General features: G+C 54.6%; 1 protein-coding gene across 1 annotated transcript; it reads left to right on the plus strand.

The window, feature by feature from the left end:
- Positions 1-3,799: 3,799 nt before the first annotated feature.
- Positions 3,800-10,065, plus strand: tmed10 (transmembrane p24 trafficking protein 10). Its single transcript, XM_080183139.1, has 5 exons — positions 3,800-4,024; positions 5,179-5,299; positions 6,686-6,759; positions 7,919-8,045; positions 9,908-10,065. The coding sequence occupies exons 1-5, from the start codon at positions 3,839-3,841 to the stop codon at positions 10,027-10,029; spliced, it is 630 nt and encodes a 209-aa protein (XP_080039265.1). The 5' UTR covers positions 3,800-3,838; the 3' UTR covers positions 10,030-10,065.
- Positions 10,066-17,658: the final 7,593 nt, after the last annotated feature.

The following is a 17,658-nucleotide window of genomic DNA, read 5'->3' on the forward strand; positions in this document are numbered from 1 at the left end:
GATGACACTAAGATGGTTGGATTGGCAGGTACTGAGGAGCAGTGCCTGGCAATGCAACAGGACATAGACAGGCTGGTAGATTGGGCAGATAGATGGCAAATGGAATTTAATCCGGAGAAATGCGAGGTGATGCACTTTGGCCGGAATAATGTGGAGGGGAGTTATACGATAAAAGGTAGAACTATCCGGAGTATAGATACGCAGAGAGACCTGGGGGTGCAAGTGCACAAGTCCCTGAAGGTGTCGGCGCAGGTGCAGAATGTGATGAGGAAAGCGTATGGTATGTTAGCCTTCATAGGAAGAGGTATAGAATATAAGAGTAGGAGTCTGATGTTGCAGTTGTATAGAACGTTGGTTAGGCCTCACTTGGAGTACTGCGTCCAGTTCTGGTCGCCGTACTACCGGAAGGATGTAGAGATCCTGGAGAGAGTGCAGAGGAGATTTACCAGGATGCTGCCTGGTATGGAAGGGCTGTCTTACGAGGAAAGATTCAATGAACTTGGGCTGTTTTCCCTTGAGAGACGTCGACTGAGGGGGGATCTAATAGAGGTTTATAAGATTATGAAGGGGATAGATAGAGTAAATGGTGGTAAGCTTTTTCCGCTATTAGAAATGGATAGAACGAGGGGTCACGGGCTTAGGGTGAGGGGGGCTAGGTATAAGACAAATATTAGAGGGCAGTTTTTCACGCAAAGGGTAGTGGGGGTGTGGAATGCACTGCCGAGTAAGGCGGTGGAAGCAGGCACGCTAGGGTTGTTTAAGAGTCACTTAGACAGCCATATGAGCGGGCTACATATAGGGGGATATAGTAGGCCTTACTGAACATTGTAGGCTTGGGAATACGTTTTGCCTCAGGGATGTTACAGTCTTTGCCTGTTTAATAATGAATTTTTTTGTCTCCACAGGCATTTAAGTCCAGCAAGGGGCATGCATGCGGCAGGTTGTAGTGGGCTGCTCTTGGACGTTGCTTCGGGAGTTGCCTATTGCTTCATGTCGTTAGTGTGCTTAAACTGGACCATCTCGAGGGCAACATGACAGCTCAGAGACTATCTCTGTTGCTGTGCGGACACATGGATTTGGGCCTGTGTCTGTGGGAGTTTGCACGTTCTCCCCGTGGTTGCGTGGGTTTCCTCCGGGTGCTCCGGTTTCCTCCCACATCCCCAAAGATGTGCTTTTAGGCTGATTGATTGGGTACTAAATTGTCCCTAAATTGGACCTCCCTGATCCTCGCACATTAGGCGTAGACTAAAATCATGAATAGGTCACTGAGACAGTGGGACTGCGGCGCGGGCTCGTTGGGCCGAAGGGCCTGTTTCCCGTGCTGTGTTGTTCTTTGTTCTTTGTTCACTCTGTCCACCTGTGACTCCACTTTCATAGAACATAGAGCATTACAGCACAGTACAGGCCCTTTGGCCCTCAATGTTGTGCCGAGCTATGTCCAATCCCAAGATCAAGCTATCCCACTCACTATAATTCTGGTGTGCTCCATGTGCCTATCCAATAACCGCTTGAAAGTTCCTAAAGTGTCTGACTCCACTATCACAACAGGCAGTGTATTCCACACCCCTACCACTCTCTGAGTGAAGAATCTGCCTCGGACATCCCTCCTATATCTCCTATATCTTTCAAGGAGCTATGAACCTGTACCCCGAGATCTCTTTGTTCTGTAACTCTCCCCTACCATTAACTGAGTAAGTCCTGCCCTGGTTCAATCGACCAAAATGCATCACCTGCATTTGTCTAAATTAAACTGCATCCGCCATTTGTCAGCCCACTGGCCCAATTGATCAAGATCCCGTTGCAATTGGGGATAACTTTCTTCACAGACCACCAATCTTGGTGTCATCTGCAAACTTACTAACCATTACTCCTACATTCTCATCCAAATCATTGATATAAGTGACAAATAACAGTGGACCCAGCACTGAGGCGCACCGCTGGTGTGCAGATGCCAGCGTTGGATTGGGGTTAGACACTGTAAGAAGTCTCGCAACATCAGGTTAAAGCCCAACAGGTTTATTTGGTAGTAAAAGCCACTAGCTTTCGGAGCACCGCTCCTTCATCAGGTAAGTGGGAGTTCTGATCACAAACAGGGACATATAAAGACACAAACTCAATTTACAAAATAATGGTTGGAATGCGAGTCTTTACAGGTAATCAAGTCTTAAAGGGACAGACAATGTGAGTGGAAAGAGCACAGGTTAAAGAGATGTGTATTGTCTCCAGAGATGAGAGTTAGTGAGATGTTGCAAGTTCAGGCAAGTCACGGGGGTTACAGATAGTGCGACGTGAACCCAAGGTCCTGGTTGAGGCCGTCCTCATGTGTGCGGAACTTGGCTATCAGTCTCTGCGCTGTCGTGAAGGCTGCCTTGGAGAACGTTTACCCGAAGGTCAGAGGCCGAATGCCTGTGACCGCTGAAGTGTTCGCCAACAGGAAGGGAAGAGTGTTGCCTGGTGATTGTCGAGCGATGTTCATTCATCTATTGTCATAGCGTCTGCATGGTCTCCCCAACGTACCATGCTTCGGGACATCCTTTCCTGCAGCGTATCAGGTAGACAATGTTGGCCGAGTTGCAAGACTATTTACCATGTACCTGGTGGATGGTGTTCTCACCTGAGATGATGGTATCTGTGTGGTAATGAATTCTACAGACTCACCACTCAACCTTATGCAACAACCTACCATGTGGTACCTTGTCAAAGGCCTTCCTCCATCCCACAATCCATCCAGGACCAATTACCCCCCCCCCCACCCAAATATCAGACCTCCTCCATCCCACAATCCATCCAGGGCCAATCCTCCCAATATCAGTCCTCCTCCATCCCACAATCCATCCAGGGCCAATCCTCCCAATATCAGTCCTCCTCCATCCCACAATCCATCCAGGGCCAATCCTCCCAATATCAGTCCTCCTCCATCCCACAATCCATCCAGGGCCAATCCTCCCAATATCACACCTCCTCCATCCCACAATCCATCCAGGGCCAATCCTCCCAATATCAGTCCTCCTCCATCCCACAATCCATCCAGGGCCAATCCTCCCAATATCAGTCCTCCTCCATCCCACAATCCATTCAAAACAGCTCATCCCAGAACTAGTCCTCCTCCATCCCACAATCCGTTTAGGACAGCTCATCCAGAACAAGTCCTCCAACATCCCATAATCCAGCTCTACCCTCCACTATCCCACAGTCCTTTGAAGATGGAGCAGACAACCACAATCCAGACAGGCATGATCCTCCCAATTTAAGTCCTCCGCTATCCCACAATCCATCCAGGTTCGACACTCCCAATCAGAGTCCTCCTCTATCCCACAATACATTCAGGTCCGATCATTCCCATTATCAGCCCTCCAGTATCCCACAATCCTTCGAGGATGGAGCAGACAATAAGATTGAGTCCTCCGCTATCCCACAATCCTCACAGGGACGATCCACCCCATTTAAATCCTCTTGAATCCCACAATCCATTCAGGATCGACCCTCCCAAACAAAGGCCGATCCCACATTGGTTCCTCTACTATCCCATTATCCATCCAGGGCCGATCCAACCCCATCTGAATCCTCCTGGATCCCACCATCCATCCAGCTTCCATCAGTCGCGATCCTCCCAGTCTCACTCCTCCGGTATCCCACAATCCACAGAGGGCCGCTCCTCCCAAAGAGGGTCCTCCTGCATCCCACAATCCCCCGGAAGGGGAGCTGGGCCTGAGTGCGCAGGCTCGGAGGTGCCCCGGAAGTGGAGGCGGGCCTCCAGCCGGAAGGCGCCACGTCGGAGGAGGAAGGTCAGCGGAAGTGACGGTGGCGGCGCCTGCGCACTGCCGGAGCAGTCTCCGCAATGGCGCCGCCGCTTGTCCCGCTGCTGCTGCTGCTGGGCCTCGGCCTCCTGCCCCGGGCCGCCGCCATCTCCTTCCAGCTCCCCGCCAACCACAAGAAGTGTCTCCGAGAGGAGATCCACAAGGACGTGCTGGTGACCGGGGAGTACGAGCTGAGCGAACAGCCGGGGGGGAGAACCGACCTGAGGGTGAGAGAGAGACCCGGGAGGGGAGGGAGAGAGACCCACCCCGGGGAGAGAGAGAGACCCACCCCGGGGGGAGAGAGAGAGACCCACCCCGGGGGGAGAGAGAGAGACCCACCCCGGGGGGGAGAGAGACCCACCCCGGGGGGGAGAGAGACCCACCCCGGGGGGGAGAGAGACCGAGACCCACCCCGGGGAGAGAGAGAGAGAGAGACCCACCCCGGGGAGAGAGAGAGAGAGAGACCCACCCCGGGGGGGAGAGAGAGAGACCCACCCCGGGGGGGAGAGACCGAGTCCCACCCCGGGGAGAGAGAGAGAGAGAGAGACCCACCCCGGGGGGGAGAGAGAGAGACCCACCCCGGGGGGGAGAGAGAGAGACCCACCCCGGGGGGGAGAGAGAGAGACCCACCCCGGGGGGGAGAGAGAGAGACCCACCCCGGGGGGGAGAGAGAGAGACCCACCCCGGGGGGGAGAGAGAGAGACCCACCCCGGGGAGAGAGAGAGAGAGAGAGAGAGCCACCCCGCGGGGGAGGCGGAGAGAGAGAGAGAGCCACCCCGCGGGGGAGGCGGAGAGAGAGAGAGAGCCACCCCGCGGGGGAGGCGGAGAGAGAGAGAGAGCCACCCCGCGGGGGAGGCGGAGAGAGAGAGAGAGCCACCCCGCGGGGGAGGCGGAGAGAGAGAGAGAGCCACCCCGCGGGGGAGGCGGAGAGAGAGAGAGAGCCACCCCGCGGGGGAGGCGGAGAGAGAGAGAGAGCCACCCCGCGGGGGAGGCGGAGAGAGAGAGAGAGACCCACCCCGCGGGGGAGGCGGAGAGAGAGAGAGAGAGACCCACCCCGCGGGGGAGGCGGAGAGAGAGAGAGAGAGACCCACCCCGCGGGGGAGGCGGAGAGAGAGAGAGAGACCCACCCCGCGGGGGAGGCGGAGAGAGAGAGAGACCTGGAGGGGGAGGGAGAGTGAGAGAAACCCTGGAGGGGGAGGGAGAGTGAGAGAAACCCTGGAGGAGCGAGAATGAGAGAGATCGAGGGTAGTGAGAGCGAGTGATAGACCCGGGGCAGAGGGTGTTGAGAGTGTGTCTGTATGGGAGGGTTTGGGATTTTTGGTGATGTGGGTCTCTTGGACCATTGAACTGGGAGTGTAACCTCCTCTATCTCTCCCTCCAGGTGACGGACTCCTCTGGCCACATCCTGTACTCCAAAGAGGAGGCCAGCAAGGGCAAGTTCGCCTTCACCACCGATGACTATGACATGTTTGAGATCTGTTTTGAGAGTCGCCTTCCTGCAGGTACGAGCTCTGGTTTAGAATATTGGGAGCAATTTTGGGGCCCATATCTAAGGAAGGATGTGCCGGTCTTGGAGAGGGTTCAGAGGTTTACCAGAACGATCCTGGGAATGAAAGGCTTGATGTATGAGGAGTGTTGAGGACTCTGGGTCTGTACTCGATGTAGTTTAGAAGGATAAGCTGGTGGGGGGGGTGCGGGGGGAAATCCCATTGAAACTTCCAGAATACTGAAAGGTCCCGGGATAGAGCGGACACGGGGAAGATGTTTCCATTAGTCGGAGAGACTGAGATCCGAGGGCACAGCCTCGGAGGTAAAACCGTGGGGGAACACACTTGGGAAGGACTGACAAAGGAACTGCAGGGCAGAGATTTGAGTTAAGAGGGGAAAGAATTAATAGGAACCGCGGGAGCAACTTCTTATGATGTGGAGATGCCAGCATTGGACTGGGTAAGAGTCTCATAACACCAGGTTAAAATCCAACAGGTTTATTTGGTAGCAAAAGCCACTAGGTTTCGGAGCACTGCCCCTTCATCAGGTAAGTGGGAGTTCTGTTCACAAACAGTGCAGATAAAGACACAAACTCAATTTCAGAATAATGGTTGGAATGTGAGTCTTTACAGGTAATCAAATCTTAAAGGTGCAGACAATGAGAGTCTTAACGCTCTTTCCACTTTGAGGCTCGGTGTCGAGGGGGGTGATTGGGGAGGGAGATCGAGGCTCGGTGCTTGGGGAGGGAGTTTGAGGCTCGGTGCTTGGGGAGGGAGTTCGAGGCTCGGTGCTTGAGGGGGTGATTGGGGAGTGAGTTTGAGGCTCGGTGCTTGGGGGGGTGATTGGGGAGTGAGTTCGAGGCTCGGTGCTTGGGGAGGGAGTTCGAGGCTCGGTGCTTGAGGGGGTGATTGGGGAGGGAGATCGAGGCTCGGTGCTTGGGGAGGGAGTTCGAGGCTCGGTGCTTGAGGGGGTGATTGGGGAGTGAGTTCGAGGCTCGGTGCTTGGGGAGGGAGTTTGAGGCTCGGTGCTTGGGGGGGTGATTGGGGAGGGAGTTTGAGGCTCGGTGCTTGGGGGGGGTGATTGGGGAGGGAGTTTGAGGCTCGGTGCTTGGGGGGGGTGATTGGGGAGGGAGTTTGAGGCTTGGGGGGGGTGATTGGGGAGGGAGTTTGAGGCTCGGTGCTTGGGGGGGGTGATTGGGGAGGGAGTTTGAGGCTTGGTGTTGCGGGGGGTGATTGGGGAGTGAGTTCGAGGCTCGGTGCTTGGGGGGGGGGTGATTGGGGAGGGAGTTTGAGGCTCGGCGTGGAGGGGGGTGATTGGGGAGGGAGATCGAGGCCCGGGAAGGGGCAGAGATTCCCGGCGTTGGGAACCGTGCTCTCAGTCTGACTCGCTTTCCCCCTCAGGCCATTTCCGAGTTCCTGATCAGATGATCGTCCTCAACACCAAACATGGAGTGGAAGCCAAGAACTACGAAGATGTGAGTTCCCACCGTGCGTGTTCCATTCCCCGTGGGAATGAGGCCGAATTTACACCCTGGATGGCTGTTCCCGCGATTACTCCACCAAGATCCCGCCTTCCGGTCTCCACCTGTGCCTCCCGGGGAGGGGGTGTGGGCGGGTGTGTGTATGTTTGCGGGGTTGGACTTTGCAGGCGAGCGGGGGGGGGTGTGTGTGTGTTTGGGGGGGGGGTAGAGTGTGTGGGTGAGGGTGTGTGTTTGTTTGGGCAGAGTGTTGTCGGGGTGGAGTGTGTGGACGAGGGGGTGTGTGTGTGTTTGGGGGTGTGGAGTGTGTGGACGAGGGGGTGTGTGTGTGTTTGGGGGGCGGAGTGTGTGGGCGCGGGGGTGTGTGTGTGTTTGGGGGGTGGAGTGTGTGGGCGCGGGGGTGTGTGTGTGTTTGGGGGTGCGGAGTGTGTGGGCGAGGGGGTGTGTGTGTGTTTGGGGGTGCGGAGTGTGTGGGCGAGGGGGTGTGTGTGTGTTTGGGGGTGCGGAGTGTGTGGGCGAGGGGGTGTGTGTGTGTTTGGGGGGTGGAGTGTGTGGGCAAGGGGGTGTGTGTGTGTTTGGGGGGCGGAGTGTGTGGGCGAGGGGGTGTGTGTGTGTTTGGGGGTGCAGAGTGTGTGGACGAGGGGGTGTGTGTGTGTTTGGGGGACGGAGTGTGTGGGCGCGGGGGTGTGTGTGTGTTTGGGGGACGGAGTGTGTGGGCGCGGGGGTGTGTGTGTGTTTGGGGGGTGGAGTGTGTGGACGAGAGGGGTGTGTGTGTGTTTGGGGGGCGGAGTGTGTGGGCGCGGGGGTGTGTGTGTGTTTGGGGGGTGGAGTGTGTGGATGAGAGGGGGTGTGTGTGTGTTTGGGGGACGGAGTGTGTGAATGAGAGGGGGTGTGTGTGTGTTTGGGGGACGGAGTGTGTGGATGAGAGGGGGCGTGTGTGTTTGGGGAGTGGGGTGTGTGGCGGATGAGCGGGACGTGTGTGTCGTCGCTGGGGGTGTGTGTGTGTCGGCAGGAGGCTGTGTGTGACACATGGGGAGTCCACGCACCTAGAACTCTGTCCCTAATCCCCCTCTCCCCCACCTGGAGTTTGTGTGTGCGTTGTGCGCTGACCCTGGCAGCCTCTGATGTGCTCTGCACCCTGTCTATCTCCGTCTAGATCGCAAAAGCAGAAAAGCTGAAACCTCTGGAGGTGGAGCTGCGCCGATTGGCAGACTTATCGGAATCGATCGTCAATGACTTTGCCTACATGAAGCAGAGGGAGGAGGAGATGAGGGACACAAACGGTAGGAACTTTCCCTCGGTGTGAGGGGCGGGCACTATCTGATCTCCTTAAATATACAAACAAAGAACAAAAACAGCCCGGGATTTTAACATTACCAGTTACCCCCTCCTCCACCCATGACCCTTATCTATGCTTATGGCATTCCACATTGAGGGAAAACTAATTTAGGGACAATTTATTACCTCCAATCAGCCCGAGAGCACATCTTTTGGGGTGTGGGAGGAAACCGGAGCACCCAGAGAAAACCCACGCAAGCGCAGGGAGAATGCGCAAACTCCCACAGACACTGACCCAAATCCATGTGTCTGCACAGCAGTCAGTGATAGTCACTGAGCTGTCGTCTGGTCCAGTTTGAGCGCACACTAACGACATGAAGCACTAGGCCACTCTCGAGCATTCAACAGCAGCCCAAGTACGACCCATCGCGTGTATGCCCCTCGTTGGACAACAAGGCGGACCGACTTAAAACCTGTGAATCACCCAGTAATTGAGCCCACGGTGGTTAGAACCCTATTCCTGGCACGGGCCAGCAGGAGGGGGTTTGTATTGAGGCAATAGAAATGTGAGGTGTCTGAACTCTAAGGTGGGTTTGAGATGGAGGGGAGTATAGGAAGATATTTGGGAGTTTAACAGACAAACGACCTGGCTCGCAATCCCAGCGCAAACAGGATCTGACGGCAGACTCGCTTCAGGAAGGTTAGCACCAAGCGGGATACCCCCAGATGCTGACCGGTTTTGCAGGGGCGGGGGTTACCCCCCCGTTCACTGTTTTGAACCAGTCCGCACTCTTCTCAAGACCTGTCACCCCTTGCTCGCCCTGACTGCACGGTGGCACAGTGGGTTAGCACTGCTGCTCACAGCGATGGGGACCCGGGTTCGATTCCCAGCTTGGGTCACCGTCTGTGTGGAGTCTGCTCATTCTCTCTCTCTCTCTCTCTCTCTCTCTCTCTCTCTCTCCCCCCCCCCACCCCCGGCTCCCACCAGTGTCAAAAGACGTGTTTATTTTGCGAAGACGCAGCCCTTTATAGAGTCATCATAGAAATCCCACAGTGCAGAAGGAGGCCATTTGGCCCATCGAGCCTGCACCGACCACAATCCCACTGAAATCCTATCCCCGTGACCCCACATATTCACCCTGCTAATCCCCCTCGGTACTAAGGGGCAATTTAGCATGGCCAATCCGCCTAACCGACACACCTTTCAGACTGCGGGAGGAAACTGGAGCACCCGGAGGAAACCCACGCAGACACGGGGAGAATGTGCAGACTCCACCCAGTGATCTGAGATCCTCTCCCTTGTCCCCCTCTCTCTCTCGGAGCTCCCCCCCACCCCCTCTCTTACTTTCTCTCTGCCTCTCTCTCTTGGGTCCCCTCCCTGTGCTCACTCTCTCGCTCTGATTCCCCCCCTCTGTCTGCCTCTGGTTCCCTCCTCCTCTCCCCCCCCCCCTCGGTGCGTGTGTTTTCCCTTCCTTCCCTCCCTCCTCCTCCCTCTTGGTGCGTGTTCCCCTATCCTCCCCCTCGGTGCGTCTGTTTTCGCCCCCCCCTTGGAGGGGGGGTGTGTGTGTGTGTCCCCTCCTCTCCTTATCTGCCGTCTTTCAGCTCCAACCCCCGGCCTCGGGTCACTGCCTGTGTGGAGTCTACACATTCTCCCCGTCTCTGCGTGGGTTTTCCTCCGGGTGCTGCGGTTTCCTCCCGCAGTCCGACAGACGTGCCGGTTAGGGTGCTAAATTCTCCCTCAGTGTAACCCCCAACAGGAGTGTGGCGACTTGGGGGGGGGATTTTCACAGTGACTTCATTGCGGTGTGAATGTAAGCCTACTCGCGACACTGACAAATAAACTCCCTCTGTCTCTGTGTATCCGCAGAGTCGACCAGTGCCCGTGTCCTGTATTTCAGCATCTTCTCCATGTGTTGTCTGGTTGGCCTCGCGACCTGGCAGATCTTCTACCTGCGACGCTTTTTCAAAGCCAAGAAACTCATTGAGTAACAGCGACGGTGGGTGGGGGTTTGGGGGGGGAGGGGGTGGGGATCAGCGTGCGCAGCGTTGACCCGCGTGCGTCCGGTTGGGGAGGGTGGGAGTCAGTTTCCGAATATCATTTCTTTGTGTTAAACGCGGTGCTCTGAATGTTGGAACCCAGAGTTTGTGTTTTAGTTAGCTGCTTTGGCCGACGGTCTATTGTCGGGGTCGCGGGACCCCCCCCCCCCCCCCCACACTACGGTCGCGTCAGAGCAGCCTCTGGATCAGGTCGAACGGGGCCCCCACCTCCCCCCTCGTCCCTCTCCCTCGCTGCCCAGGATGGATTTCCCCAGTCCCGCAACTCCCCAAAGCGAGGGTGACAAAGGAGTGATCCCTCTCTCTCTGTGTCATCGAGAGATCCGGTGACATTAACACTGGTTCCCCTCGTCCGCGGCGAGTTTGAGCAGAAGGGTGGGCAACGTCGAGAGCGGTTGGGAAGAAAACGGAGTTATTTCACCGTAAAACTGTTCCAGTCCCCTCGTTCCACCCCCCGCTGGAGTCGAGAATTCAGGGTGAGGTGAGCCAGAACGGAGAGAAGGGACCAGGGTGACTCTCGAAACCTGACCCGGTGTCTCCTGGATCCTGGCCCCGGACCACCGACTCCTGGCCCCGGACCACCGACTCCTGACTCTTGGCCCCGGACCACCGACTCCTAGACCGTGGCCCCGGACCACCGACTCCTGGCCCCGGCCCCCGCCCCTGACTCCTAGACCGTGGCCCCGGCCTCCCTCGACTCCTGACCCCCCCCCAATGACCCGCGAGCCTCGCCCTCCCCTCTTTTGCCCCTTGACCCCCCGTTCTGCCCCCATACCCACCCCGTCAGTAAACTTTAATCCTTCTGATGTCCGCCTTCACTTCCTGTCAGCTTTTCAAATGACAAATCCCTGAGGGATTTTCCCCCCCCTCTTCAGAACGCAGCTCCTTGAACGCTGGGATGGAGGGTGCCATTACAGAGTGCCCATCGCTGGAGGGGTTTCCACTCCAAGCGTGGTCTCTCTATCGATCTGGAAACCTCTCCGGGAGGGCGAAGCGAGGAGCTCAGCTCCGTCTGACCGCCTCCCCCACGTACCCACACGTCTCCCTCATCGCCCCACTGAGACGCCGAGGTGGCTGGACTCCCGCTGAGCGATTTTAGTATCTGATTTTGGAGTCTGCGGCTCGCCCGGAGGCTAAGTAAATCAGAGTTCAGTCTCCAGCGGCTCTGACCTGGTGACGTCCTGGGGACTCCGTAGCCGCCCCTTCACCGGGGGGAGTGTCCCGTGTCCACCTTGCCGGAGGTGTGTGTCCCCCACCCCCCTCGCTGGGGTATGTGGGATTGGGAGGGGAGAGGATGTGGAGAGAGTGACCCCGATTTGGTCAGTGTTGGGAGTGATGTTGTCGCCCTCACTGGGGTAGGAGTGTGGCTGTCCCCCCTCGCTGGGGTGGGCGGGGGATGGTGTGATGGGTGCCCCTGACTTGGTCAGCGTCTGGATGCTTTAATTGTAGCGGTTTCCTGGGTCCTTTTGTGTAATGAAAATGAAAAATCAACTGATTCTTTGGCAGATGTTTTTGTGCAGAAGAATAAAACAGATTTGTAATTGGGAAGCTGGCACCTGGCCTGTTTAATCTCGGAACGTGGGCCTGTCTCAGCCCTGGCAGCGCGTGGCGCACCCAGCTGGCTTCGGGGAAGGGACACAGAGAGAGAGAGAGTCTGTCAGCCTGCTCTCGATCACCAACAACGCAGCAGGAGCCACTGTCGACAGGGCGAGTGAGCAGTGCTAATGCTCCTCCTGGTCAGTGCTCAGGTTGGGTTCTGGCAGACGCACATTTCGATCTCTTCACTGCCCCAGTCCCAGCATCGATTACAGAGCTCACTTCCAGCAGAGGTGCTTGGGTCACTGTCTGCGTGCATGTCCTCCCCGTGTCTGCGTGGGTTTCCTCCGGTTCCCTCCCACAGCCCGAAAGCTGGTTTGGTGCTAAATTCTCCCTCGGTGTAACCCGAACAGGAGTGTGGCGACTAGGGGACTTCCACAGTAACTTCATTGCACTGTTAATGTGACACGAATAAATAAATTTTACTTTAGGCGTCAGTGACTGCTCTTGACGTTGAGATTGAACGTGATTATAGAAACCGGTTTACATTGAAAGGAGAAGCAGGAAGAGTCCATTTGGCCCTTCCAGCCTGTTCCGCCATTCATTTTGATCACGGCTGATCATCAAGTTCAATATCCCCCCCCCCCATATCCCTCGATCCCTTTAACCCCAAGAGCGATATCTAATTTCTTGGGAAATCTCTCAACGTTTTGGCTTCAACTGGTTTCTGTGGGAGTGAATCCCACCCGCTCTCTGGGTGACGAAATTTCTCCTCACCTCAGTCCTAAAAGGTTTACCCCTCATCCTCAAACTATCACCCCCTAGTTCTGGACTCCCCCCACCACGGGGAACATTCTTTCTGAATCTACCCTGTCTAACCCTGTTATAAGTTTCTATCAGATTCCCCCTCTCACTCTTCTAAACTCCAGTGAATATAATCCTAACCCACTTAGTCTCTCCTCATCCTGCCAAGCCAGGAATCAGCCTGGTAAGCCTTCACTGGGCTCCCTCTATAGCAAGGAACATCCTTCCTCAGATAAGGAGACCAAAACTACACACAATACTCCAGGTATGGCCTCGCCAACACCCTGTACAATTGCAGCAAAACATCCCTATCCCTATACTCCAATCCCCTCACTATGAAGGCCAATTAATTTTCAACTCACCCTTGTGAAATTTGAACTAATGGGATTAATGGAGGAGCACTGGAGTTGGTTCGGAAGCCCATAATGTGGGATCGAGGAGCTATCCCAACTCCTCCCCCTGGGGTCTATACATGAACATTTCGTTCTTGAGATATGGGCGACAGTGGGGAAAGCCAGAATTTGCTACCCATCCCTAGTTGGACCCTTGAACTGAGTATCTCGCTCGGCCTGTTTCGGAGTGGGGGGAGTTAAGAGTTGACCACGTTACCGTGGAGTCCCACGGAGACCAGACCTGTTAAGGACGGTAAATTTCTTCCCCTAAATTAGTGAACCAGATGAGTTTTTTAATGACAATGATAGTTGTCACTGCGGGGGGGGTGGGGAAGCAGGAGCACCCGGAGGTAGCCCACGCAGACACGGGGAGAATGTGCAGACACTGCGCAGACAGTGACCCGAGCTGGGAATCGAACCCGGGTCCCTGGCGCTGAGAGGCAGCAGTGCTAACCCACTGTGCCACCCAAATGGTCCAGCCTCCTCCATAAGAACATAAGAAATAGGAGCAGGAGTAGGGCCATCTAGCCCCTCGAGCCTGCCCCGCCATTCAATAAGATCATGGCTGATCTGTCGTGGCTCAGTTCCACATTCCAGCCCTCTCCCCATAACCCTTAATCCCCTTTCTTATCAAAAACCCATCAACCCACGTCTTAAAAATATTTAGCGAGGCAGCCTCCACCACTTCAACGGGCAGAGAATTCCAGAGATTCACCACCCTTTGAGTGAAGAAGTTCCTCCTCAACTCCGTTCTAAACCGCCCCCCCTTTATCTTGAGGCTGTGCCCCCTAGTCCTACTATCCTTTGAGTGGGAAGAGTCTCTCCACCTCTATCCTATCCATCCCATTCATCATCTTATACGTCTCAATGAGATCTCCCCTCATTCTTCTAAACTCTAACGAGTACAAGCCTAGTTTATTCAGCCTCTCCTCATAGCTCAACTCCAGTATCAGCCTAGTAAACCTCCTCTGCACTCCCTCCAAGGCCAAAATATCCTTGCGTAAGTGCGGCGACCAAAACTGCACACAGTACTCCAGCTGCGGCCTCACCAATGCCCTATACAGCTGCAGCAAGACCTCCCTACTTTTATATTCAATCCCCCTCGCTATGAAGGCCAGCATCCCATTCGCCTTCCTGACCACCTGCTGCATCTGCAGGCTGGGTTTTTGCGACCCATGCACAAGGACCCCGAGGTCCCTCTGCACCGTCGCCAGCTGCAGTTTTTCGCCACGTAAGTAATAGTCCTTCCTACCATTATTCCTACCAAAGTGGACCACCTCGCACTTACCAACATTAAATTCCATTTGCCAGATCCACAACTCTTATTGAGAAGAGATTTCTCTGTTCGGTTCAGTATTAAACAACTGGCTCTTTATCTTTGAGCTATGTCCCCTTGTCTTGAGACTTTCACTCCCTTGAGTGAAAAGATCTCACCTATTCTGTCAAGACCTCTCGGGATCTTAAGTGTCCCCCGTTCCTCCCTCCCCACCCCCAGACTAACGCCTGGGGCCTCTGGATTACCAATCCAGTGACATAATAACTGAAGCTTTGGTCCTGCAGTTATTAAGTACCAGCCTGGCTCTACCTGGTTATCACCCGTGGCCCAGCTTTGGATTCCAGCTTTCTCCGGACTCAAATCCCTGGAGTCGTTTCAGTAAAGCTCCTTCCGATAGACTCGGTGCACCCTGCCTCCCCAGAGTGTGGGACCACATCTTGTTAACCAGACCACAGCTCGGGCTGCATTATTCGTAGAATTGTAGAATCCTGCAGGGCAGAAGGAGGCCATTGGGCCCAACAGGTCTGCACCGACAACAGTTCTACCCTGGCCAACTCCACACATTTAACTCCACGTAATCTATGATTCTATTTACCCTGCTAATCTCGCTAACCGACGCATCTTGGGACACTAAGGGACAATTTAGCATGGCCAATCCACCTAACCTGCACATCTTTGGACACTAAGGGGCAATTTAGCATGGCCAATCCACCTAACCACATCTTTGGATACTGTGGGACAATTTAGCATGACCAATCCACCTAACCCACACATCTTTGGACACTAAGGGGCAATTTAGCATGGCCAACCCACCTAACCTATACTTTTTTGGACACTAAGGGGCAATTTAGCATGGTTAATGCATCTAACCTGCACGTCTTCAGACTGTGGGAGGAAACTGGAGCACCCGGAGGAAACCCATGCAGACACGAGGGGAATGTGCAGACTCCACACAGACAGTGACTCAAAGCCGGAATGAATCCAGTGTAACAGTAGATGGTTTTGAGAAAATGAAAATATCATTTGAAGATGTGATGTCTGGTTCCCGTTGACTCTGTTTCCGGTCTCTTCATTCGCAATCACTCACCTTTTGGCTTTTGAAACCATGTTCCGTTTTGTCCAGAGATTTATTTTTAACGGGATGGTGGTGTCGCTGGCTGTGCCCAACTTTTACTGCCCATCCCTAACTGGGTGGGTGAGCTGCCATCTTGAACCTGCTGCAGTCCCTGTGTGGTGTAGGTACACCCACAGTGCTGTTAGGGAGGGAGTCCCAGGATTGTGATTGGACATCAGTCAGTCCCCCGTGTGTGTGGTGTAGGTACACCCACAGTGCTGTTAGGGAGCTGATGTTCCAGGATTGTGATTGGACATCAGTCAGTCCCCGTGTGTGTGGTGTAGGTACACCCACAGTGCTGTTAGGGAGGGAGTTCCAGGATTGTGATTGGACATCAGTCAGTCCCCGTGTGTGTGGTGTAGGTACACCCACAGTGCTGTTAGGGAGGGAGTTCCAGGATTGTGATTGGACATCAATCAGTCCCCGTGTGTGTGGTGTAGGTACACCCACAGTGCTGTTAGGGAGGGAGTTCCAGGATTTTGATCCCAGCCGCAGTGAAGGAACGGCCGATATATTTCCAAGTCGGGATGGTGAGTGGCTCGGAGTGGGGAGCTTGCAGGGGGTGGTGTTCCCCATGTGTCTGCTGCCCCCCTTCACTTTTTTTAATTCATTCCTGGGACATGGGTGTGGCTGGCTGGGCCAACATTTATTGCCCATCCCTAGTTGCCCCTTTGAGGGGCAGTTGAGAGTCAACCCCATTGCTGTGACTCTGGAGTCACATGTAGGCCAGACCGGGGTAAGGACGGCAGATTTCCTTTCCTAAAAGGAACCGGATGGATTTTTCCGACAATGGGTCATCAGTAGATTCTTAATCCCAGATATTTTTTATTGAATTCAAATTCCACCATCTGCCGTGGCGGGATTCGAACCCGGGTCCCACAGAACTATGTTTTTGAGCTTATAGCCCAATGGTAATACCACTAGGCTATTGCCTCACTGTTAGATGGTAGAGGTGGGTTCAGTAGGTGTTGTGGAAGGATAGTTGCTCCAGTGCATCTTGTAGAAGGTACACTCGGTGGTGGAGGGAGTGAATTAGAGTTAGAGAATCCCTACAGTAGGCCATTCGGCCCATCGAGCCTGCACCGCCAACAATCCCAATGAGGCCCTATCCCCGTAACCCCACATATTTACCCTGCTAACCCACCCGCACGCTCAAAGACAACTTTGCATCCACCCAACCTGCACATCTTTGAGAGTGTGGGAGGAAACCAGAGCACCCGGAGGAAACCCATGTAGACATGGGGAGAACGTGCCAACGTTGGGGGTGGCACAGTGGTTAGCAGTGCTGCCTCAGAGCGTCAGGGACCCAGTTTCGATTTGGTGTGTGTGTGTGTGTGGAGTCTGCATGTTCTCCCCGTGTCTGCGTGGATTTCCTCCGGCTCCCTCCCACAGTTCAAAGATGTGTAGGTTAGGGTGGATTGGCCGTGCTAAATTGACCCTTAGTATCCAAAGATGAGCAGGTTAGGGTGGATTGGCCATGCTAAGTTGCCCCTTGGTGTCCAAAGATGTGTAGGTTAGGTGGATTGGCCATGCTAAATTGCCCCTTCGTGTCCAAGATGTGCTGGTTAGGTGGATTGGCCATGCTAAATTGTCCCTTAGTGCCCAAAGATGTGTGGGTTAGGGGGATTGGCCATGCTAAATTGACCCTTAGTATCCAAAGATGTGCAGGTTAGGTGGATTGGCCAGGCTAAATTGCCCCTTAGTGTCCCAAGATGTGTTGGTTAGGGTGGATTGGCCATGCTACAATGCCCCTTGCTGTCAGGGGGACTATCTTGGGACAGGACCCAATGTGTGGCATTGTGACCAGTGCAGACGCGGTGTGCCAAATGGCCTCCTCCTCCTTCCCCCCGTAACATTGTACGATCCACACAGACAGTGACCCGAGGCCGGAATCGAACCCGGGTCCCTGGCGCTGAGAGGCAGCAGTGCCAACCACTGGGCTGCCCCTGTAATTGGAATTGAGGCAAGTGGTGTCGGTGTGGGAATGAAAGTTCCTCAGGAGGAGTTAAAAAAAAAATCCTTTTAATATTGGCAAATGATACAGAATCCGAAAATTGACAATCTCACATCGTAACCATGGAATTGTGACAACATTCCCCTTAGCTTCCTTAAACCTCATCGCCAATCTCGGTAGATACAGGTTATTGACAATGGCGCACTCTGTATATCCGTACCATTGCCAGGCTTAATGTTCTAATTATTAGTTCCAGCATCACCCACTGTAAATAATGAGGAAGTGGGCCTGGATTGGAGGGAGTATAGGGTCCAACCGTAGGGGAAATTTCGTTACAATTATACAAAGCAGTGACGGATTGAGTTATAAGGCGAGGCTGGACAGACTGGGACTTGTTTCTCTGGAGCGTAGGAGGCTGAGGGCTGATCTTATAGAGGTCTATAATATAATGAGGGCCCACAGAGCAGCTAGATAGTCAATATCTTAT

Source organism: Carcharhinus amblyrhynchos, unplaced genomic scaffold, assembly GCF_965287045.1.
Source record: "Carcharhinus amblyrhynchos unplaced genomic scaffold, sCarAmb.v2.hapA chromosome_162, whole genome shotgun sequence".
Classification (NCBI taxonomy): Eukaryota; Metazoa; Chordata; class Chondrichthyes; order Carcharhiniformes; family Carcharhinidae; genus Carcharhinus; species Carcharhinus amblyrhynchos.